Here is a 24,076-nt window from a genome sequence, read left to right on the forward strand (position 1 = left end):
CAGGGGTCAGAGGTGAGTCTAGGGTCTTCATGGCGTTTGAGGGCAGGGTCACTGGACAGTTGTCACTCAAGACTTTTGGTTGGCCGGTCTTGGATATTGGGACCACACATGAACATGATTTTATCCACACAGCTGGGACCCTTTCCAGGCCGGGATTCAGACTGAAAAACTCCACACAGCTGCTCAGCACACTCCTTCAGGATCTTGAGGTTCACACATCCAGTCCCAATGCTTTGTTGTGTCCGAGTTTCCCAAGAGCCCTTCTCACCTGCTCAGTAGTGAAGGAGAGTCCATGATCACTGCTCCACTATAGAAACATCCTCTTCACATTCACTCTATCTCGGCCTTTCAACATAGGACCAGAGCAATTGATTGCACCTCATGCATTAATCTTTCCATCCCCAGGATCATTCTTATGACACTCCTGTGGACCTTTCCTAATTCAAGCTCATACTTCCTTAGAAAAGGGGCTCAAAAATACGATACTCCAAGTGTAGTCTGACCAATGTCTTATAAAGCCTCAGCATTACATCCTTGGTTTTATATCCTAGTCCTCTTAAAATGGAGGAGGAGCAGCTTAGGAGGAGACAATGGCGCCTAATGGTGACTCCTTTGCTTGCATCTTCGGAAACAGCTCTATTTCCATCTTTAATATCTCTATTTTTCCTTTTCAGGGTTCTTTTGAAGATCCTGACCTGGAGTTACACACTGACTACTGTTCTTTGCAGGAATGGGACCCACTCTTAGGGTTTCAACACTGGCCGTTATTCAGCACACCAAGGGCACGGCCTAACAGCTTCCTTTGCCTTCGAAGGTTCAAGATTTTGTGGCTTTGGAGACCGGGGGTGGGGAGGAAATCAGAGTTCGGTGTCCAAGCAGGAGATCAGTCGGTTGTGGGAGATGGAAGATCTAAGGCCACATGCCCAGAGACCTGAGATCTTTGGGTACAGAGCTCGGAAAAAGCAATGCAATGGACTTTTAACATTGTAAACCAGTGAGTTGTATGTTATGTCGCTGTGGAACGGAGACACCTCTTTCTCCCTTATTACGGAGAGAGAGAGAGAGAGAGAGCCTGTGGTATGTCGTTTACCAGGTGAACGAGCAGTCTTTGGAGTACTGCAAGTCTGTGTCTTTGCTCACACTTGAGTGCTTGGTGGCAGGTGCCGATGCTTTTCTTTTTGCTGGTGGGGGGGGCAGTTGCTTGCTGCCACTTACACGCAGAAAGGAGGGGAGCTGGGGGGCGGGACTTTGGGATTCTAACATTTAACTGTCATTCATTCTCTGGGGCACTCCTCTGTTTTCATGGTTGGTTGCAAAGAAAAAGCATTTCAGGATGCATATTGTATACATTTCTCTGACTTAAATGTACCTTTGAATGCTAACATTTGGGACGTCATGGTAGCATAGCAGTTAGCATGACTCGGTTACAGTTCGGGGCATTGGAGTTTGGAGTTAAATTCTGTAGTAAGTTCATATGTTCTCCCCATGACTGCATGGGTTTCCTCTAAGAGCTCTGGATTCCTCTCACATCAAAAGATGTACCATTTATTAGGTTAATTGGTATTTGTAAGTTGTCCTGCAATCAAGCGAGTGTTAAATAGATGGGTTGCTGGGCAGCACAGTTCAATGAGATGAAAGGGCCTGTTCTGCCGTGTATCTCTAAATAAAATTAAAAATAAAAACGTTACATTTGCCTTCCTCACCACTGATTTGACCTGCAAGTTAACCTTCAGGGAATCCTGCATGAGGACTCCCGAGACCCACTGCACTTCTGATTTTTTGAATTTTCTCCCCGTTTAGAAAAGTCTATGCCTTCATTCCTTATACAAGATACATGACCATATACTTCCTTATACTATATTCCATCTGCCACTTGTTTGTCCATTCTTCCAGAGTCCTCTGTAGACTCCCTGCTTCCTCAACACTAATGGTCCCTCTACCAATCTTTGTATTGTCTACAAATTTGCAACAAAGCCATCAAATCCATCACCTTTGACATATAACATGAACTGACAACACTGACCCGAGGAATACCACTAGTCAGCAGCAGCCAACCAGAAAAGACCCCCTTTATTCCCACTCTTTGTATCCTGCAAGATAATATGTAGGTATGTCATTAAGTATGGTGTCATTAAGTTAAGAAGAAAAATATAAACAGCACTTGTCAAGAGTTTTTTCCCTGTTAGAGTGGAATGAAGTAAACATCCTTGTACATGGAACCACTCAACAAACCTGCTCTTGTATCCTATAACTGATACCATCAGTAGAATTTGCCAGAAACCTAAAGTATCTAAAGTCCACCTGAGGATATGTTCAACCATCTATATAGTTGACCTGAAGCACCAGCATAAATCAGCAACATAACAAAAAACATCATTTTTATTTGAACCTTGTGGGCTCTGTAGATTTGATGGCTGCAAAAATTGAAGTCTAAACATAAAGAGCATGAGCAAATATTAAAATAGGCCAGCTACTATTTCCCAAGCATCAGCTCTTTTGAAGTGCCTCAATGCTATCCAAATAGAACTAAGGTATTGCTTGTACAATGAAGCAAAGCAGACAAGAACCTAGCTTTGAGTGTAGCATCAGCATTTAAGATGGCGAGGAGGAAGAGGAAGGAACCATAAACAGGGAGCAGGCTGAATGGAAAGATAAACAAAAAAACAAACAAACAGGCCTGTGTTTAATGGGTATCATCCAAGCTTTCGGGAAATCAGATGTGATTTCGTGTCAGAGTCTGACCATGATATTCTGCAAATGTGTTCAGATTGGGTCATGTATATTAAAATTAGAAGGATCAGGCTTGACTCGGGTATATAATTATTATGATCAGGTTGTAATCTAATTCTTTACTTGAGCACTTCTCTGCACTCCATTATTTCAAGGGATGCTTTACCTTCAATGTTCACCAATTTTGTATAAATTAAATGATGTGTAGATAAAGCAGAACATGTCAAAGCACATTAATGTTTGAAAAATATTGCAAATTGAATGACTGGATGCATGATCAAGATACTTCTTCTTCGGCTGTCCATCGATTTCGATGTTGATTGAGGCCTGGGCAAGGTTGTATGGAAGACCGGCAGTTGCCCATGCTGCAAGTCTCCCCTCTCCACGCCACCGATATTGTCCAAGGGAAGGGCACTAGGCCAATACAGCTTGGCACTGGTGTTGTCACAGAGTTATCTGTGGTTAAGTGCCTTGCTCAAGGACTCAACACGCTGCCTCAGCTGAGGCTCGAACTAGTGACCTTCAGACCACTAAACCAGCACCTTAGCTACTTGGCCACGTGCTAACTTGGATGGAATACTTAGACTGATATGGTTAATTAGCATTAACAATTACATAAGCAAAATAATAGAAATATATTGAACTACTGTTTCAGTTTAAACCTGATCAAAGTACAGTACATGATACCCGATGGATACAAAATATGGGGGGAAAAACAGCTAGTGATCAATTGATTTGTTCTTTAATAACGTGTCCCAATTAAAAGCAACAGCAAAACAAAAAAAATCTCAGCTATAAAACCTGCTTCAGACACCTGTCTAATCCTAAAACAGAGCAACAAAACATGAAGTTCATCCCTCAGTGACAGCAGTATGGCCAAATAGAACAACTTCAAATTGCAAACGTTTACCAAAGTTGACAAAATGCATCTTGTAATGCGCAAATGTAGCCGAATTCCACGATATCAGATAGAATAAGAAAACACAATTTTTTCTGAATTTGGCAGGTAAAAACTAACCATGTTTGGTTAAAATGAAAGTCTCAGCATTTAATCGAGAAGCACCCAAATTTAAGCATAAGCATTAAACTACTGAGTTGACAGAAATAGTTGGTTAAAGAATAATTGTTTGTAAAATGCAAAGAAACACTAGAATCCTGCCGGCAGTGATTCACAATTCCATTGCTATCAGAGCTACCATCATACAGCCAGCTTTAGTGCAAAAAGAAAATCAGATTTTCTGAAGCTTTGCTGAACATTTTTATTATATTATTTAAAAATACATTCTTTGTTTTCTGAGCACTGAGATAATGAAGTCACTGTGGGAGCTAGACATTATGGCTCCTTGTTCAGCCAATCTCAGGGGTTTCCTCAAGTCCTCAACACCCTTTATAAAAGCTAGATATTATTCCTACTTTTTTATTTATTCATATCAGCTATGATGTAATGCAGGGTTATCAGCTCAAAAGTAAGCTACATAATTTCCTATGAAATCCATAAGCTAGACTGTGCATCGAATCAGAAACATTGACATCTCACATATGTTTTTGATTAACTCCTTGCCACATATACAAACTTGTCATTCTTTTCCCCTTTTCAGAATGTTGTATCCTCAAGAGGGCGCTGTGTATTCATTAAGTTAAAACTGCAAGTTGAGAAAATGATCGGTTTTAAGTGCTAGATACAGGATCCCATTTTGTACTTACTAGTTTTCTGGGAATATCCAGAGTGTAAGCAAAGAAAAATAAGATTATTTCAAAGTAGGAATGTCTGAAATCACAAAGTAACTGTTGTGTTTGCACTATTTTGCAACTTACAGTAATTTGATTATACTGTACTGCTATCACAAAAATCAAATTTGATGTCTGATATCGATAACAATAAACCTGATTCTGATACAGCACAGCACATTACAAAAAACTAGCCTCCCCTCTACGGACCCTGTACTTCTCACAGCAGGCATAATCAAAGACCCCTCCCAACCCGGACATTCTCTCTTCTCCCATTGGGTTTAAAATCCACGTACCACCAGGTTCAAGGACATCTTCTAACCTGTGCTTCAATTATTAAATAGTTCCCTTCTACAATAAGTGGGACTTGACCTCACAACTATGGCATTACAATCTTGCACTTTATTCTTTTTTATATATTATCTCTCTCTCTCTCTCACACACACACACACACACACACACACACATACAATGTAAAGATCTGATCTGTATGAACAGTGTGCAAGACAAGCTTTTCACTGTAACCCGGTACTTGTGACAGTAATAAACCAATACCAATTACCAAAGATGTATCCACTACTGAAGGAACCATTTACAAAAAGTGAAGTTGTCCAATTAAAATCTACTGAATTTTGAAGTAAATTTAAAAATGCTATTCTTTCAATAGCAATCAAAGTGTATTGAATTGTGCAAGTGCACAAGATGAACAGAATATTTACAAAATCTATTAGTGTGATTTGGTTATTTTCAAAAAATAAATTGGTTAAATACTTGGGAGTAAAATTGTATGGACAAGGAAAAGAATGGAGGAAAACTAACAGGGTTACCCTTTGAAAGAAAAGGTGGTCTCAGAACTCAGTAGATTGAGTAGATTAAGTGCTGCAATTCTCAAATGGATTCAATCTTCACTTGAGAAAAAGAAAGCCCATCTCACTATGGCACTGTTCCTTAAAAAACACATTTTACTGGTGCATGAATAATTTAATGAGGAAAAGCAATAAATAAATGTTGCTTCAGGAAAACAAACTTTGGCATCATTAAGAAAATATTTGTAAAACTGGTAAACATGAAGGCCTATGTTACTTTTATAGGTATAAAAGGAATTAAGTTTGTAAGTTGTATTAGATGAATATTGTGTATTTAAATAAATCTTGGCAGCAGATGAAACAAGTATACAAGAGTGCCCATTTTGAGAGACAAAAATCATAAGCTACCCAGACTACTAAATCAAAGTAAATGGAGAATAAATTGGTTATGCATATTACCCAAGTTCATCTTAATAGGGAGATTCTCCTTGCTAGCAGCCTCCACTAGGTGCCTCCGCACTTCCATCACAGCCTCTTTATGTTTCATGTTTAACATGGACTCCCATAGAGCTTTGGCTGAAGGGTCACTGCAGTGAAACAACAGGGTTAACATTATATTAATGCATAGCTTCAGAAAACAAAACTCCATGCACTTTGTATGTTCTGGAAATGTTATCGACTCTTGGCTTCTGAAAAATATTTATACAAATTTACTCTCATTTTGTCCTTTGAAAAGAGAGATTGGCAGGTAAAAGGGCTCTAGTGACAACAGCATGTCCAGGACAAGAGCCGAATGATGGCAGCATATCATTCCTTATGAGAAAACATCTCCTCTGTCAGTCTACTTTCAGAAATATGGCAGATGGTGAATGTTGGATTTGTGCTTATGATACTTTCGGTTGGCTACAGCTGGTAGTGTTGTGATTAGCAGGTTGGTAACTCATATTATTCAGAATGCAGCTGAATCCAGTTTGTCCTTTCCCTTTGCCCTTCCCTTTTGTGAATTTGCTTTATTGGTTATACACTATTTTTTATTCCGCCAGCCTACAACATGATTTTCTTGGTTAGGCTTATGAAAGAAATCATGATAAAAATAATACCCTTCATCTCAAAAATTTCCCTCCAATTCTTTGGAGTTTATGGTTATAAGTTCTTAAGATTCATTTTAGTAAATAATGTAACCTCACCAAAAAGAGTAAAACATACACAATAGTAGTAAGATACTGCTTTCATCCTCCAGTGTTAATAACCAATGCACATCAGTGGTTAAAGTACAAACACATAAGCTACACAATTGGAGTATTAAAATCACGTGTTGATGACTGTGCCTATCACTTATATTCATCTACTTAATGGGCCAAATGGCCTACTTATGATCCCATGTCTTTTGGTCTTATGTGAAGTTATTTGCAACTAGTAACACGTGACTAGTAGTAAATATTTGTGGGCCAAAAACTGCAGAGTTGATTAGGTTAATCTTCCAAACAAAATATAGTATTTGAACATACACGATTGAGACAATGCTCCACCTCACCAACTCCAAATATAGTAGAAACATCAAGATCTTCAAATGGCAGACCAAAGGCTGTCCCTGCGTCATAAACACTCGATATATGGACGCCCCTAAATACAAACTAGATCCAATATTATTAAATTCAGAAGTCCTACATGCATTTGAATATTCATTCCTACAAACAGGAGAACTAGCTTGTTCTACACTTTTAGGAATACACTTTCTCATTAATCTTGTGCTTTTAATGCCATACAATATCATGGAGTAATGATTACCATAATCCGGTGATCTTTGTGCATTTTCTGACTATTATCAAAGTATATACATGCCTTGAGATCAATTTTCTTGTGGTCATTCATAGTAAATATAAAGAAACAAAAAAGAGTAAATGGAAAAACTGCAAACAAAGAAGGACAACCAGTTGTGCAAAAGACAACAAACTGTGCAAATACAAAAAGAGAAAAACAAAACAATAATAAATGAATAATAAATATTGAGAACATGAATTGTAGAGTCTTTGAAAGTTCCCTAGGTTGAGGAATCATTTCCATGTTGGGATGAGTGAACGTTGGCACTTTAACTTTTCAACCACAAGTAAAACGGCTTTGGATGAAAAGTAGTCCCAAATGTTAAACACCACAATTCTGCAATTAATTTTGATCAAGCCTTAGAAGTGGGAACTAAAATCATGGGTGGAGGTTGGGTATATGGCCTGATGCCTGCAGAATCCATTATTTAGGTTTGTATGTTATCAGCAGTAAATCTTCCCTTTTACCAGTACTATCAAGCTGGAGGGTCTGGAAAAGCTATTACATCACTTGGCTTGCATGCAACAATTAATTAGTTTTCTACAGCTCAAAGCAAACTTTACTCAGAATACAGAACCTGCTCACAGTCATAGTCATAGAAGTTTATGGTTGATGAAGACCCACAAGGAAATGTATGTACTAAAGAGCAAAAATTTATTGAAGTGACTAATAATCACAACTAATCAAATTCTACAGGAAACCAGCTGTGAAAATAACTTCTGTCTTAATCAGAGGATAAGTCACCAACATCAAAGAGCCTTATCTGTCATTCACTAGGAGATAATTTTTGCTTTAAGTAATACAAAAATACCTTATCCAATTATTGGCCAAGATTTCACAGCAGAACAACAGTGTGATTATTAGCACTCACCATTACTATGTAAATTGAACAGCAATGCCTGATGCTTACAACATGCATGGTAACACATCGAAACTGATAAGCTGCTGTCCCATTTTTCCAGATCCAGCAGAAACCTTGTATCAACACTTCCTCAAAAAGAAACTCAGCACAGCAAACACACTAAGAAAATAGTTTGTCCATTCAGGTGAATTTTTTTTTAATGTAGTAACAGTGTTAAGTATATCCCAATAATTTCTCTAGCATTAAAAAATTACATAAATAAAATATTACCCCTTCAGATTTCTACTATTTTGGAGATATTTTTTTTAAACTGTATGTTCCTATCGCTTACCTTTCTCTTACACTCCTATTGCTTTCCCTTTATACTTCACTCTCTGTTCAGAATCCATAACGGAAGTGGGACATATAGATAAATACGGCAGAGATAGTACTCAAAGCAGAGAACAGCATGTTCCTTGGCCTGGAGAATTTTAAGCAAGAAGTAAGATTCAGTGGACAGACTGGATTTGTTTTCTTTGATTTACAGGAAATTCACGATAAGATTGAAAATAGCCATAATTAGAGTGGATAGAGAAGAGTTCAATAACAAGTGTACACTATTGAATTTGTTGGTGGTCTGGAACTCTCTTCTCGAAAGAGATTACAAACAGGAATCTTTATAATCAGAATCAGAATCAGGTTTAATATTGTCGGCATATGTCATGAAATTTGTTAACTTAGCAGCAGCAGTACAATGCAATATACGATAATATAAAAAATAAATGAATTACAGTAAGTATATTAAACAGTTAAATTAAAAATAGTGCAAAAACAGAAATAATTTTAAAATAGAGTGGTAATGTTCATGATTTCAATGTCTATTTAAAAATCAGATTGCAGAAGGGAAGAAGCTGTTCCTGAATCGCTGATTGTATGCCTTCAGGCTTCTTTATCTCCTTCCTGATGGTAGCTATAAGAGGTCATGTCCAGGGTGATGGGGGTCCTTAATAATAGGTGCCACCTTTCTGAGGCACCACTGCTTGAAGATGCTGAGACACTACGAAGGCTAGTACCCATGATGGAGCTGACAAAGTTTATAACTCTCTGCAGCAGTCTCCCCATTCCAGACAGTGATGCAGCCTGTCAGAATGCTCTCCGTGGTAAATCTGTAGAAGGTTGAGAGTTTTAGATGACAAACCAACTCTGCACACATGTAATATCCCAAATTGAAGCTTAAAACTGGAAATAAAAGGGAATTACTTTGTAAAGCCCCACTCTGCCTTCTCCAAATAAGCACTTCAGTGCCAGCAATACAGCTATTTGTTTCTGCAATGCTGAGGCACTTGGAGAACTGTGAGCAGTTTTGGACCCCTCATCTAAGAAAGGATATGCTGGCATTGGAGAGGGTCCAGAGAAGATTCACAAAAATTATCCCAGGAATTAAAGGGTTAATGTATGAGCAGCATTTGATGGCTCTCAGCCTGTACGCACTATAGTTTAGAAGAATGAGGGTGGATCCCATTGAAACCTGTCGAGTATTGAAAGGCTTAGAAAGAGTGGGGGAATTCAGTAACAGTGGGGACAGACTTGGAATAGAAGTAAGTCCCTTTAGAATAAAGATGAGGAGGAATTTCTTCAGCCAGAGGATGGTGAATCTGTGAAAATCATTAACACAAATGGCTATGGAGATCTAGCCACTCGATATATTTAAAGCAGAGGTTGATAGATTCTTGATTAGTAAGGATGTCAAAGATAATGGGGAGAATGCAGAAGAATGAGATTGGGAGGGAAAATGAATCAGGCATGGTGGGATGGTGGAGTACACTTGATGGGCCAATTGGCCTAATACTGTTTCCATGCCTTGCGTTCTGACAATGAAAGTTTTAAACTAATATTTGCTTTCACGCGTCCACAAATAATTTCAGTTGTCTTGGGAAATACCATTCACAGGAGATCTCAAATATCCTATAGAGAGTAGAGTGTCTTAATCATCTAGTAACCAGAACTCTCAAATTAGTTGTCCAAAATTTGTATGTATGCATCATGCTCCAGAGTTTACAGTTCAAATGACAATGAAGTTTTCATGACTGACAAAAACAGTACTGATTCCAATTGGTTAAAGCTGTTATCTGTGGCATCCTACACTGTCAAAGTCTTTACAGATGATATTATCACAGGATTTAATGACACAAATTCATTCCTTTGTGTAATATTCTCATTGGAAAAGGCAACATATCTTAAATGTTAATTCTTTTGGCATTATTGTGCTACCAAGCCAGAATCATTGATCCTGAAAACATACTTTTAGTAAGTAAAACTATATTGAGGTACAATTTTGTCCATTACATGCTAACACAGACTTTAAAAATTAAAATGGCATCAATATTTGTTGATTTTAACATTAACTAAAGTTGTTTTTGACTGTTTTAACTAAAGTTGCTCTCTCTGTTGAGAGTTAAATTTTTAAATTGCAGAGAAAGATGAGTGATAGTGAGAAAAAAAAAGGGAAGCCTGTGATAGGATGGACACTGAGCAAGTGAATAACACAAACTGTAGTGCTGTTGGCTGAAGACTTATTAATCACAGCTACCATTACCTCCACTTTTTCCTTCAGTTGCTTTATCCCTTTTACTTTGTAAATTAAGCCATATTAGAAACTGAACTTCTCTGACCTGAGCTGTTAATTGCTTCTGTTTCATAGTTGTTGATTTAGCCACTAAGCATTTCCAGTACTTTGTTTTTATTTCAGATTTCCAGTACATGCAGCTTGCTGCTTCTTTATAATTCCTTCTTTTTATTTCCAGGCTTAACGTTCAAGAATTCTCCAGTCTGACTCAATCTGTCTGATAATTTTACTGCTCCAGAACATCAGTTACTCTAGATTAGACCAGACTGAGAGTGACGACAACCTAGGGGGAAATGTGTTTGCTAAATCTTTTCAAATTCTTTTTCAAGCAGCATTTTTTTTATAATGTAAAGAAGAAACTCTGGGGGTGCAGCAAGCTATGATCTCCACCAAATATCTGCCTAATATATTAATATATATTACAGATACTGTCATATATGATTATGGGCGCCATGGCAGTTTAACAGTCAGCATGACACTATTAAAGCTTGGGGCGTCACAGTTCAGAGTTCAACTCTAGCATCATCTATAAGCAGTTTGTACATCCTTTCTGGGAGCTCGTGGTTCTTCTTCAGGTTCTCCAGTTTCCTCCTATAGTCCAAAGATGTACTGGTTATTAGGTTCATTGATCATTGCAAGTTGTACTGTGAATAGTATGTGACCTCCATTCATCAATGTCGGCCATGGACGCTGCATCCTAGCAAACCATGTTGTTGGTGCAGCGCCATTTACTTCTGATGAGACCAAAGTGAGAGTGGCAGTCTCTGTTGCAAAGGTTGTATCTATTAGTGGTCTCTGCACTGCTGGAGATGCAGTGTTCCTTCCTATTGGCCCATTTGTCTTCTGCTGCTTTCAGGAATTTTTCTTTGCCTAACTTAAGGTGTGGTTTCAGGATGCTTCTCCATCTGGCGCAGTCAGCTGCAAGCTCCTCCCAGGACTCAGTGTGGCTGTCCAGCACCTTCACGTCTCATTTGCAAACATTTTGTAGCACAGCTGCTAGTGGCCAGCGGTTCTCCTGCCTGAAGCCACCTCACTGTAGAGGATATCTTTCAGGATGCAGGCATCCTGCATGCAGCAGACATGGCCCAGCCAGTGCAGCCTACACTGTCTGAGCAGGGTGTACACACTAGGCAGGCAGGCACAAGACAGAACCTCAACATTGAGTACTTCGTCTCTCCAAGAGATGCCCAAGATGCGATGAAGGCACCTTAAATGGAAAGTGTTGAGCCTTCTCTCCTGTTGTCCAGGGTTCACTGCTGTACAGCAGTGTTGGTGAAACACTGCCATCTTTGTTTTGATTGAGAGTTTGGAGTACTCCCAGGGTCATGTGATGAGGCAAGCAAGAGTTGTGGCCTTCCTGATGTGCTTTTTGATTTATGTGCCCAAGGAGAAGTTGTCACTGATAATGGACCCCAGGTATGTGAACTGATCAACAATAATCAGTTTGTGGTTATCAATGGTAATGTCTGGAGGTGCGTCCACATCTTGTCCCTAGACATTTGTCTTTTTCAGACTGATGATCAGACCAAATTCTTTGTAGGCCTGGGGCAAGCTGTGGAGGTGCGGCAGAGTGTGAGATGTGACTGCTGCATCATCAGCAACAGCACATCTCTGATCATAGCCTCACACACTTTGCATTTGGCTCTTTGGCAAGCAAGGTTAAAAAGCCTGCCATCTGATCTGTCGTGGAGGGAGATCCCCTTTGCTGCAGTGCCAAACGCGAGCCTCAGGAGAAGGGCAAAGAAGATCCCGAAGAATGTTGGGGCAAGAACACAGCCTTGCTTAACACCACTGCTCATGTCATTGGGCTCTGAGGAGCTGCTGTTGTACTGCACAGTCCACTCCACGTTGTTGTGGAAGGATCTGATCATTCTCTGTGGTCTTGGTGGGCAGCCTACCTTAGAGAGGATCTGAAAGAGACCATCTCTGCTGACCAAGTCAATTGCCATGGTGAGATCAATAAATGCAACGTAAGGAGTCTTTTTTTCCCCATCCTCCGCACTTCTCCTGGAGTTGGCGGAGCAAGAAAGTCATGTTCACAGTTGACCTTCCAGCACGAAAGCCTCTCTGTGCGTCCAGGTAGACACGTTCAGCCAACACCTGTAGGCTGAGTAACAAGGCTCAGGCAAAGACTTTGCCTACAACATTAAAGAGGGAGATGCCCCTGCAGCTGTTACAGTCACTTCTCTCACCTTTGTTTTTTGTAGTTGGCAATGATCTCAATGCCCCTCGTATCCTATGGGTACAGCTCCTTCCTGCCAGCACCAACAGGGAACACCATGCAGTGGGTGCATTAGGGTATTCATGCAGTCATATCTGGGGAAATCCCATCATTGCCTGGTGTCTTTCCTGAGGCCAAGCTGCCGATAGCCTTGCTGAGCTCCTCTAGGGTCAGCTCTGTAACAGTTCTTCCATTATCAGCAGGCAATCAATGGCGTCCAGGGCTGAGACAGTAACTGTTCATCCATCTCTCCATCTGTTGAATAGGCTAAGGTTAAATAGGTGGGTTGCTGGGCAGTGTGGCTTGTTGGACCAGAAGGCACAGTATCTCTGAATAAATAAAATAATAATTTAATTACATTTATGTAATTGCAGGAAACAAAGTTTCCTGTTTCTACTTGCAACAGTTAATGTGACAGCCACACTGAAGTAACTACTGTTTTTATTCCAAAATCTGGGGATATTAGGGGAGAGCAATTTTGCCATAGACTCAGTCTGTATATTTTGGCAATAACTCAAGATTTCACAAGGTGTTCTAGTCAATTCACATGCCTGAAAAAGGCCTGGACTTAAATAGCTGATGATGTGTTCCTACTCCAAGCCACCTCACTGAAGGACTACTAAATGCAGAAAGAGGATCTCCATTCAGGTGTGTGCACAGAAGATGCAAGATTGCATTAAGCATAATGAACAGATGACTCTGCAGGATAAAAAGCTTCAATAATTTCTTAGTGAAAAAGGGGGTCTCAGAGTTTACTTTAAAATACATAATCACTAAATATATTGAATCAGCAAAAAGACATCTTCAGACATGGCAGAGAAAAATGTCTTGCAATAACCAACCATTAAAATACAACACATTTTTCTTTTATATTTTCACTGAATCTTCTGTTTTCTCATAAACAGACTGTTAACTGCACTACTATTTATTATGACTGAAGATCTATTGGGTTATGCAGAAAGGATTAGAAATGTATATTCTACCTACCTTTTAATCAGTTCTTTACATTACATATTAAGCAAGAAGAAAGAAAATCACCTTTCTGGACATTACCAACTCTTCTCTTCCAGGAATATTCTCTGCTTACTTCATTATAATGATCAAATATTCATCAATATTTCATAACATGACACAGATAATTTTCCTATATCTGTTGTACATACTGACATGAGAAGTTCACTGTCAAAGAGTCATTGTCAAAAAGGTGTGTGCTGATCAGAATCTGGGACCTGCATGAACCTGTCAAGCAAATAATTCTTTAGTCCAATTGATCAATGAGCAGGAAGAATTAGTTAGAACATTCAAGGCCAACTGATGCACAAAAAGCAAAATAAGGAGGAGGAAAAACGGAATTTGGTTCTAATACAAGAGATATGAGGAATATTCTTAACTCTCCAACAACTCCAGTCTGAAGATTCCACTCATATAAGGTTTATTTTCAGTGTCAGACAGATTGTCCAGCAATAATCCAAGCTTACCATGCCAACCGTGAGAAACTCTATTCTGACATTTAGACCATAAGACAGAAGAGCAGAATTAGGCCATTCAGCCCATCAAGTCTGTTCCACCATTCCATCATGGCTGATCCCAGATCCCAATCAACCCCATACACCTGTCTACTTGCCATAACCGTTGATGGCCTGACTAATCAAGAAACTACAGATTTTCACTTTAAATATATCCACTGTCCGGGCCTCCACAACTGCCTGTGGCAGAGCATTCCACAGATTCTCTACTGTCTGGCTAAAAAAGTTCCTCTTTACCTCTGTTCTAAAGGGTCGGCCCTCAACCTTGAGGCTGTGCCTTTTAGTTCTGGATGTCCTCACCAAAGAAAACATTTAGTATACTGTATATATGCCTCCATAAACAATCCCAACCACAAACCATTCCTTAAATTTTAAATGCTAATCTTTCTGTGACTGAAGGAAAAGAGTATTCAAACAGAATTTTCCTGATTTCTGCACTTAAGCAACAACTGGATGCTTATAAAATATATTTGTCCATACTTTACTGCAAAATCAACAGAAAAATGCTACTGAAATAAAAGGAACTTCTGAAAATGCTGATGGAAGTCATTCAGAATCAGTGGAGAGAGAAGCATTGTCTACGGGTGCTGCTACATCCCCTGGTTATTTCCATCACTTTCTGCTCATCGTGGAAAAAGAAAGCAACTGTCCAGTTGTCTCTTGGTTTTAGGAAATGACAGGAAACTTTGGGTATTTTTCTTGGAGCTTTGAGAGAAATATTAAGAACAAAATTCAAACCTATCGATAATTTCCATTGACCTGACAAAAACAGTAGGAGAACCCTTCAAAAATTTATCCGCAATCCTCTGATGAGAAGCTCACTTCTATAATTTTACGGCTTGGTTTCCTCATAACTACCTTCAAAAAATGTTTTCTACTATAGTGACAGATGTATTCTATGATGGTGATTAGCATCAGAAGCTAAACCGTTTGGCAAATTCTTCATTCTGAAGATAACAGAGATGAGCAAATTTATGGCACAATTCTATGCAATTTTCCATTTATTGGGTAGCACACTTGTAAGTAATGTTGCTGCCTCACAACTCTAGTGACCCAGATTCAACCTCACCCCCAGTGCTTTGTATTGTTTGCGTATTACCCCCTCTGACCTCACAGAAAGTTCCCAAGTGCTCCAATTTTCTCCCACGTTCCAAAGGTGAGCTGACTGGTAGGTTAATTGATTAATGTAAATTGCTCCTTTGTTCAAAATTGATTATAAATGAATCAGGGATAGATGAAGAGTATGTGAAAAAGTACAGGTTACAAGGAAATAAGTACCAACATGGGATTTCTGAGAGTTGGCATAAATTTAAATAAGTGTCAATGACCTCCTCTTTATCATAAGGAAATACAGCAGTATGGGGAATCTCAAGTATCCCATGGGGAAAAGTAGATTGGAAAAGTGAGTTTAAAAGGTAGCATCATCACATTGGATACAATGGAGGGAAAGAAATTGGGACAATGGAATGCCTATAAAAAGTAGTATGAGAGAAAACTCAGGCAAAGTAGTTGTGGATGCTGGAAAATCTCTGTACCTTGTTATTGTGGGAGCACTGGGCTAGTACTACACTTTTTTGTGGGAATATATTTAATCTGAGACTCCGGAATATCCTCAATGATTACCCTCCATATCTCAGAGACTAATTTACCTTCGAGTAGTTCAAGTAGCAAGATATTCAGTTGTTGGAAATCCACATACAAAAGGCTGGAGGAACTTAACAGGTCAGGCATCATCTATGGAAAGGAATAAAGAGTTGATATCCCCCCCCCCTCCACTCATCTGGCTTCACCTATCATCTTCTAGCTTGTCCTTCTTCCCCCCCCCCCCACATCTCTTTATTATGGCTTTTTCCCACTACCAATCCAGTACTGATGAAGGGTCTTGGTCCAAAACATCAACTGTTTATTCCTTTTCATATGTGCTGCCTGACCTGCTAAGTTCCTCTAACATTTTGTATGTGTTACCTTCAAGTAGTTCTTTGCTTTTCACATTCACTCTATCTAGGCCTTTTGATATTCAATAGGTTTCAATGAGATCTTTCAAAGGCGGATGAATTAGAGTGATCAATACATGGAACTATGACATTGTGGTCCTTACAGAGACTTGGATGCTTCAGGGGCAGGAATAGCTGCTAAATGTGCCGGGCATTAGATGTTTCAAAAGGGACAGGGAGAGAGGCATAAGAAGTGGGGGAATGGCACTGCTAATCAGGAATAGTATCACAGCTGCAGAAAAGGAGGAGTCATGGAGGGATTGTCTACCGAGTCATTGTGGGTGGAAGTTAGAAACAGGAAGGGGGCAATAACTCTACTGAGTGTTTTTTTTGATATATAGACCCCACAATAGTAACAGAGACATCAAGCAACACACACAAAATGCTGGTGGAACGCAGCAGGCCAGGCAGCATCTATAGGAAGAAGCACTGTCAATGTTTCAGGCCGAGGCCCTTCGTCAGGACTAACTGAAAGGAAAGATAGCAAAAGATTTGAAAGCAGGAGGGGGAGGGGAAATGCAAAATCATAGAAGACCGGAGGGGGTGGGGTGAAGCTGAGAGCTGGCAAAAGGGATACAGAGCTGGAGAAGGGAAAGGATCATGGGACGGGAGGCCTAGGGAGAAAGAAAGGGGGAGGGGAGCACCAGAGGAAGATGGAGAACAGGCACAGTGATGGGCAGAAAGAAAGAAAAAAAAAGGGGGTGGAAACTAAATATATCAGGGATGGGGTAAGAAGGGGAGGAGGGGCATTAACGGAAGTTAGAGAAGTCAATGTTCATACCATCAGGTCGAAGGCTACCCAAGGAAGCAGCTGTTGGAAGCAGAAAGGGAGGCAAGTTCTGGAAAGGTGAAATAATAATAGGGTTGTTGTTATCGGTTATTTTAACTTTCCTAATATCGACTGGCATTTCCTTTGATTGAGGGGTTTAGATGGGGTGGTGTTTGTTAGATGTTTTCAGAAAGGTTTCCTGACACAATATGTAGATCAGCCAACTGGAGGAGAGGCTGTACTTGATCTGGTACTGGGAAATGAACCTGGTCAGGTGTCAGTGATCACAATTCTATCTCCTTTACCATTGGAGAGGGATAGGAACAGACAAGTTAGGAAAGCATTTAATTGGAGTAAGGGGAAGTATGAAGCTATCAGGCAGGAATTTGGAAGCATAAATTGCGAACAGATGTTCTCAGGGAAATGTGTGGCAGATGTTCAGAGGATATTTGTGTGGAGTTCTGCATAGGTATGTTCCAATGAGACAGGGAAAGGGTGGTAGGGTACAGAAACCATGGTGTACAAAGGCTGTTGAAAATCTAGTGAAGAAGAAAAGCTTACGAAATGTTCAAGAAACTAGGTACTGTTAGAGCTCTAGAAAATCACAAGGAATTAAATTAGGAGAGCAAGAAGGAGCGATGAGAAGGCCTTGGCAAGCAGGATTAAGGAAAACCCCAAGGCATTCTACAAGTATGTGAAGAGCAAGAGGATGAGCCATGTGAGAATATGACCAATCCGGTGCAATAGTGGAAACATGTGCATGGAGCCAAAGAAGGTAGCGGACGTACCCAATGAATGCTTCGCTTCAGTATTCACCAGTGAAAAGGACCAAGGCAATTGTGGGGATGACTTATAGTGGACTGAACTGCTTGAGCGTATAGACATTATGAAAGAGGATGCGTTGGAACTGTTGAAAGGTATTAAGTTAGATAAGTCACCAGGACCAGACGAGATATACCCCACACTACTCTGGGAAGTGAGGGAGGAGATTGCTGAGCCTCTGGTGATGATCTTTGCATCATCAATAGGGATGGGAGAAGTACCAGATAATTGGAAGGTTGCTAATGTTGTCCCCTTCTTCAGGAAAGGGAGTAGAGATAGCCCAGGAAATTATAGACCAGTGAGTCTTACCTCAGTGATTGATAAGTTGATGGAGAAGATCCTGAGAGGCAGGATTTATGAACATTTGGAGAGGCATGATTAGGAATAGTCAGCATGGCTTTGTGAAAGGCAAGTCATGCCTTACGAGCCTGAGTGAATTTTTTGAGGATGTGACTAAACACACTGATGATGGTAGAGCAGTAGATGTAGTGTATATGGATTTCAGCAAGGCATTTGACAAGGTATCCCATGCAAGGCTTGTTGAGTAAGTAGGGAGGCATGGGTTCCAAGGGGACCTTGCTTTGTGGATCCAGAACTGGCTTGCCCACAGAAGGCAAAGAGTGGTTGTAGACAGGTCATACTCTGTATTGAAGTCGGTGACCAGTGGGGTGCCTCAGGGATCTGTTCTGGGACCCCTACTCTTCATGATTTTTATAAATGACCTGGATAAAGAAGTGGGCGGATGGGTTAATAAATCTGCTGATGACACAAAGGTTGGAGGTGTTGTGGATAGTGTGGAGGGCTGTCAGAGGTTACAGCGGGACATTGGTAGGATGCAAAACTGGGCTGAGAAGTGGCAGATGGAGTTCAACCCAGATAAGTGTGAAGTGGTTCATTTTGGTAGGTCAAATATGATTGCAGAATATAGTATTAATGGTAAGACTCTTGGCAGTATGGAGGATCAGAGGGATCTTGGGGTCTGAGTCCATAGGACACTCAAAGCAGCTGTGCAGGTTGACTCTGTGGTTGAGAAAGCATATGGTGCAATGGCCTTCATCAATTGCGCGATTGAGTTTAAGAGTCGAGAGGTAATGTTCCAGCTATATAGGACCCTGGACAGACCCCACTTGGAGTACTGTGCTCAGTTCTGGTCGCCTCACTACAGGAAGGATGTGGAATCCATAGAAAGAGTGCAGAGGACATTTACAAGAATGTTGCCTGGATTGGGGAGCATTCCTTTTATGAGAATAGGTTGAGTGAACTCGCTCCTTGGAGTGACAGAGTATGAGAGGTGACCTAATAGAGGTGTACAAAATAATGAGAGGCATTGATCATGTGGATAGTCAGAGGCTTTTTCCCCCAGGGCTGAAATGGCTAGCACGAGAGGGGTAGTTTTAAGGTGCTTTGGAGTAGGTACAGAGGAGATGTCGGGGTGAGTTGTTTTTTCTTCTTCTTTTCTTTCTTTTTTTTTATAAACGCAGTGAGTGATGAGTGTGTGGAATGGGCTGCCGGCTCTGGTGGTGGAGACAGAAACAATAAGGTCTTTTAAGAGACTCCTGGATAGGGGCATGGAACTTAGAAAAATAGAAGGCTATGGGTAAGCCTAGGTAGTTCTAAGGTAAGGACATGTTCGGCACAGCTTTGTGGGCCGAAGGGCCTGTATTGCGCTGTAGGCTTTCTATGTGTCTATGTTTCTATGGAAACATAGTTAACAAAACTAGAGTTTTGTAACAAAGGTAGAGCAGTGGATGTAATGTACATTCAGGTTAGTGGATTCCGGTAAAGTATTTGATAAGCTTCCCCATGCAAGGCTCATTCACAAAGAAAAGCAGCAACAAGAACATCAAACCCCCAACCCCATCTTTCACAAACAAAAAAAAAACAGCAACAATAAAATCAAACCCCGAAACCCCAACCCCATCCCTCACTCAAATCTAACATAATCACCCACCTGGAAAACAGCAAAAACCTGCAAGTTAAACTTTACGGAATTCTGCACAAAGTCTCCTGTGATTTCTGAATTTGCTCCCCATTTTGAAAAAAAAGGCTAGGTCTTATCAATCTAGCCTGTGTAGCTCCCACATTCTCCAGAACCAGTCCCATCACCACAGAGCCTTAAGCTTTTCTCATTGCACCAATTCTCCACCTGCAATAATCCTGTATTTCAATATTCACTACCACATGATCTTATCGCATTATTCATCTGTCATTCATTTCAATCTGGACTGTGGACTCCACTCATACAGTGAGTCAGCACAACATCCTGAAATCAGACAGAAAGCAGTGTTTGCTTCTCTGACTATAAAATCTCCAACAACTATAGCTGTATTGACCTTTTTCCACCTTTCCCGTGCATATTGCTATCCATGGTGCACTCTCTCCGGGGAACCCTTCCTTCTCCACTCGTCCTGCAATTAGCATTTGTAACTGAGCAGTGATTAGCAGATAAAATTACCTTAGGCATCTCCCATACCAACTTGCTACTTTGTTGTTCTGAAAATCATCTGCTTGCTCTTTTGGCCCATGCAGTCACCTCCTCTTGAAGTGCGATAGCCACAAAACATTCAGTCTCACAAATGGAGGGTAGTGATATCAGCTGTCACACAAGCTCAAAACACAGCAGCTATTTCAGCCAACAGAATCTCAAATGCCCACACTTCTCCAAGGCAGAGGAAACTTCCAAGCATTTCTTTTATTTATTAAATTAACTTGCACAACAGAAATGAACAACTTTTCCCCCTCTAAATATAACCAATTCTCCCATCACCAAAATCCCATGCTTCATACTCCATAGAAGCAGTTCTCCACCTTGCTGGTTCCTGAGCTATTGAAAGGGATAAAACTTCAGAACACTTCTTTAATTGCAAGGTTATCAAAAGACAAAAAGAAAACAGAAGAGTTTGTTTGATTAGTTGATGATAAACAACTGTTCATGAATGAAATGGATCCAAATTTCCATATTTTAGAATGGTTTAATGAACAAAGTATGTCAAAGTCACTTGTAAATCAAATGTAGAGAAAATGGAACCAGGAATATAATATGCTCTATAAGATTTTGGTTTCAATTTGGAGAACTTGAGAAGAATACCTTGATTGGTGTAGTTCTGAGTATGCAAACCAAATCAAAATGTGTTGCTCTGGTGGGAATATAAAAGCCTTTGAGGAATACACAAAAATATGTTCCACAGCATAAATTAGGCTCAAAGCTTACTTTTGGCCAGTGGTTCCATAAAGGACCATCAGTGACTCTGATTGGCCTGTTTGCGTCTGTCACAATGCTATCAAGGCACTCCAGCGATAGGCATTAGGGCCTGATGCCCAAGTCTGCATAGTGCTCAATCCACTCCATTTCCTCACTCAGTGAGCCTTTCAAGTGTTGAGACACTGCTGATACATTTTTGTAGATCATGATCAGCAGGACATATCCTTCCCTATATGTGACCATGCCAAAGACTTCACATATTCCAGAATTAGTGTTGAGCATTCTTTAGTCTGACTGAAACCATTCTGTCACTGTTCCTGGGGAAAAAAAACACCATCTGTGTGGAAATGTTGCTTGATTGGCCATAGTGCAGATTTTGAGATTTTGATAGCTGTTTCCAGATCTTTGCAAGACTGACTGAACTGAGAATCAGAATCAGGTTTAATCTTACTGGTATATGTCATGAAATTTGTTAATTTTACAGCAGCTGTAGAATTAAATATATGATAAATAAATATAGAGAAAAAATTAATTGCAGTAAATAAATAAATATATACATTCATTATATATCATCCATTAGTCAAGTTAAAATTAAGTAGTGTAAAAAAAATATTAAAAAGTAGTGAGGTAATGTTTATGGGTTCAATGTCCATTTAGAAATCAGATGGTAGAGGGCAAGAAGCTGCTTCTGAAATGCTGAGTAGGTACATTCAAGCTCCTGTGCCTTCTTCCTGAAGGTAACAATGAGAAGAGAACATGCACTCTTTACTGAGTGCAAAGGTTTGAACCAAGTCCCCTACATTATTGTGTTTGTAACAACTTCAATATCACTGATGACTTGCTAAGCCTTTGAGAGATCAACTACATGGTGTAGTTGTGAAGTTACAGTGCTCCTAATCAGTAAATTATATTGTTAAGTAATATTGAATCCAGTAATAGGCACAAGAAAACTATTTTCAATTTAGCAATGTTATGAAAGAATGGAGAATTTTGCACAAGGTAAGAGTATGATAGTTTGAAAAAGGATCGAGTGCTTTCTCAGTATATATGACAAATAAACTCTTCTCGGGCTTCCAGCGGGGTACAGGTATTGATTTTAATCAACTTTTCAATGACAAATTCTACCATCTTCATCAGAGATGATGCCTAGGCATGTCTAATCTAGTGGTATTTACACCCCCATCATCCGCCCCTAGTTTTATTTAGTTTAATTTTAGTTCTGGTTTTATTTCTCCATTTTTCCACAGTTTCTGGAAGGATCGTCAAGATCCTGAAGAAATAATCAGATTAGTACCATCCACAAACCCATAAGGAAGCTCAAATTGCAGCTTATATGGGTCAAAGATGACCTAGGACGCAGGACAGCTGGCACTTACAGGATTTCCTGTGATTGCGGAGCAGTGTATGTCAGCCAGATGGGGCGCACAGTGGAAACCCACATCACGGAGTACAGGAGCACCCATTTGGGTATCCAGAGAAATCAGCGGTCAAACAATATATTTGCAAAGGCCATGGGATTGACTTTGACGGCACAACACATTTGTGCCACGCCAATGGGTTTTGGGACCGCCTGGTGAAAGAAGCCATTGAAAGAAAACTAGAGGAAAAGAATTTTAACAAAGACGAAGGTCTTACTCCAAAAAAGAACTGGAATTTAATTGTAAGTAAGGTGGGAAGTGGAAACTTGATTGGACTAGCACTAACCAGTCAAGAGGGATGGACAATGGGGGTGTACATACCACCGAACAAGACATACCTAGACATCATCCCTGATGAAGATGGTAGAGTTTGTCATTGAAACGTTGGTTAAAGTCGATATCTGCACCTGGCTGGAAGCCTGAGAAGAGAGATTGTTAATGCTGGAGTAAAGGAGTGACCTGACAAAGGTATACAAAAGTTTTAATATGAATAGATAGTACAAAATCAAGATGGCTTAAAGGTGGGAGGAAAGAATTTTAAAGGTTTAAGTAAACACACAGAGAATGGTTCATATTTGGAACTTACTTCCGAATGAGGTATTGGAATCAGATATAATCACTACACTTAAGAGACCTTTAAAAAGGAACCCAAATATTTGAGGCATACAAAGACACAAAAGCCACACAAAAGCAAAGAATTCCTGTTGACAGATAAAAATTTTGGCAAGAAAATGGTGAGCTAAGGGGCCCATTTTGGCGCTATACCACTCTAAACTTTTTGTATGAACAGCTACACGTACATATTTCAGCCTGGAAAGTTAATGTATGAAAACAAGAGTTTAATAAAAGTACCTTCTCTAAAGGAATCAGTAAAAGTGCTAATGTTGGGACAACAAAGAAAGGGAAATGATCTAATAAAAACAAAGGTTTTTTGATACATTTTTATTTATTTCCATTGCCTTTGAAGATAAGATGAATCTTATAATCTGATGAAAAGTTTGGACTTTACTGAGAAAGTGCAGAGGGAGGTAAAGATGCTAAACAGCTTAGGGAGGAAATTCTGGAATGATCAAGGAAGCTAAAAATCTACCAGGAAGGAGCAGATACATAAAAAACTAGGAACAAACATCCAAAAGAGAATTACGTGGCTTCAAAAGGAGGAATGAGGTGGTGAGGGAAGGTACAGAGGAATTTAAAAACATGAATGAAAAAAAATGTGTTTCAATATATCAAGAGACCACACAGATGATCAATCGGTTGGATAAGGTTGGCTGAGAATAGCTTGGGGGTCAAACAGGATGCCGATGTTTCATTGATCAAATGACTAAATAAGTTGGAGTAGATAGCAAAATCAATGGTGAAGAGAACAATCAATGGTAGTGATAAATTCATGTTTTCATTCCCCTTAGAGAAATATTTCCTTCGTCACTATTCAAATCAATCACTCAGTCTGACCAAGACCCAAAAAATAGGTTTTGTAAACACCAGGAAGATAGGACATGATTTAAAAAAGCATGAAGATAATTGCTGAGTGATACATTTTCCATCAACTTCTCCTCAAACTATTATTCC

The 24,076-nt window shown here is 39.8% G+C and overlaps 1 protein-coding gene across 2 annotated transcripts in view; it reads right to left on the reverse strand.

Annotated features, from left to right (window-relative positions):
• The window catches only part of scfd2 (sec1 family domain containing 2), a 251,514-nt gene that overhangs the window by 207,472 nt on the left and 19,966 nt on the right, over positions 1-24,076 (reverse strand). For both annotated transcript variants that reach the window (XM_059989196.1, XM_059989197.1), the window contains exon 3: positions 5,724-5,851. In XM_059989196.1, the coding sequence (XP_059845179.1) occupies positions 5,724-5,851 (128 nt within the window). The remainder of the gene's footprint in view (positions 1-5,723; positions 5,852-24,076) is intronic.

Source organism: Hypanus sabinus, chromosome 14 (genome assembly GCF_030144855.1).
Source record: "Hypanus sabinus isolate sHypSab1 chromosome 14, sHypSab1.hap1, whole genome shotgun sequence".
Lineage (NCBI taxonomy): Eukaryota > Metazoa > Chordata > Chondrichthyes > Myliobatiformes > Dasyatidae > Hypanus > Hypanus sabinus.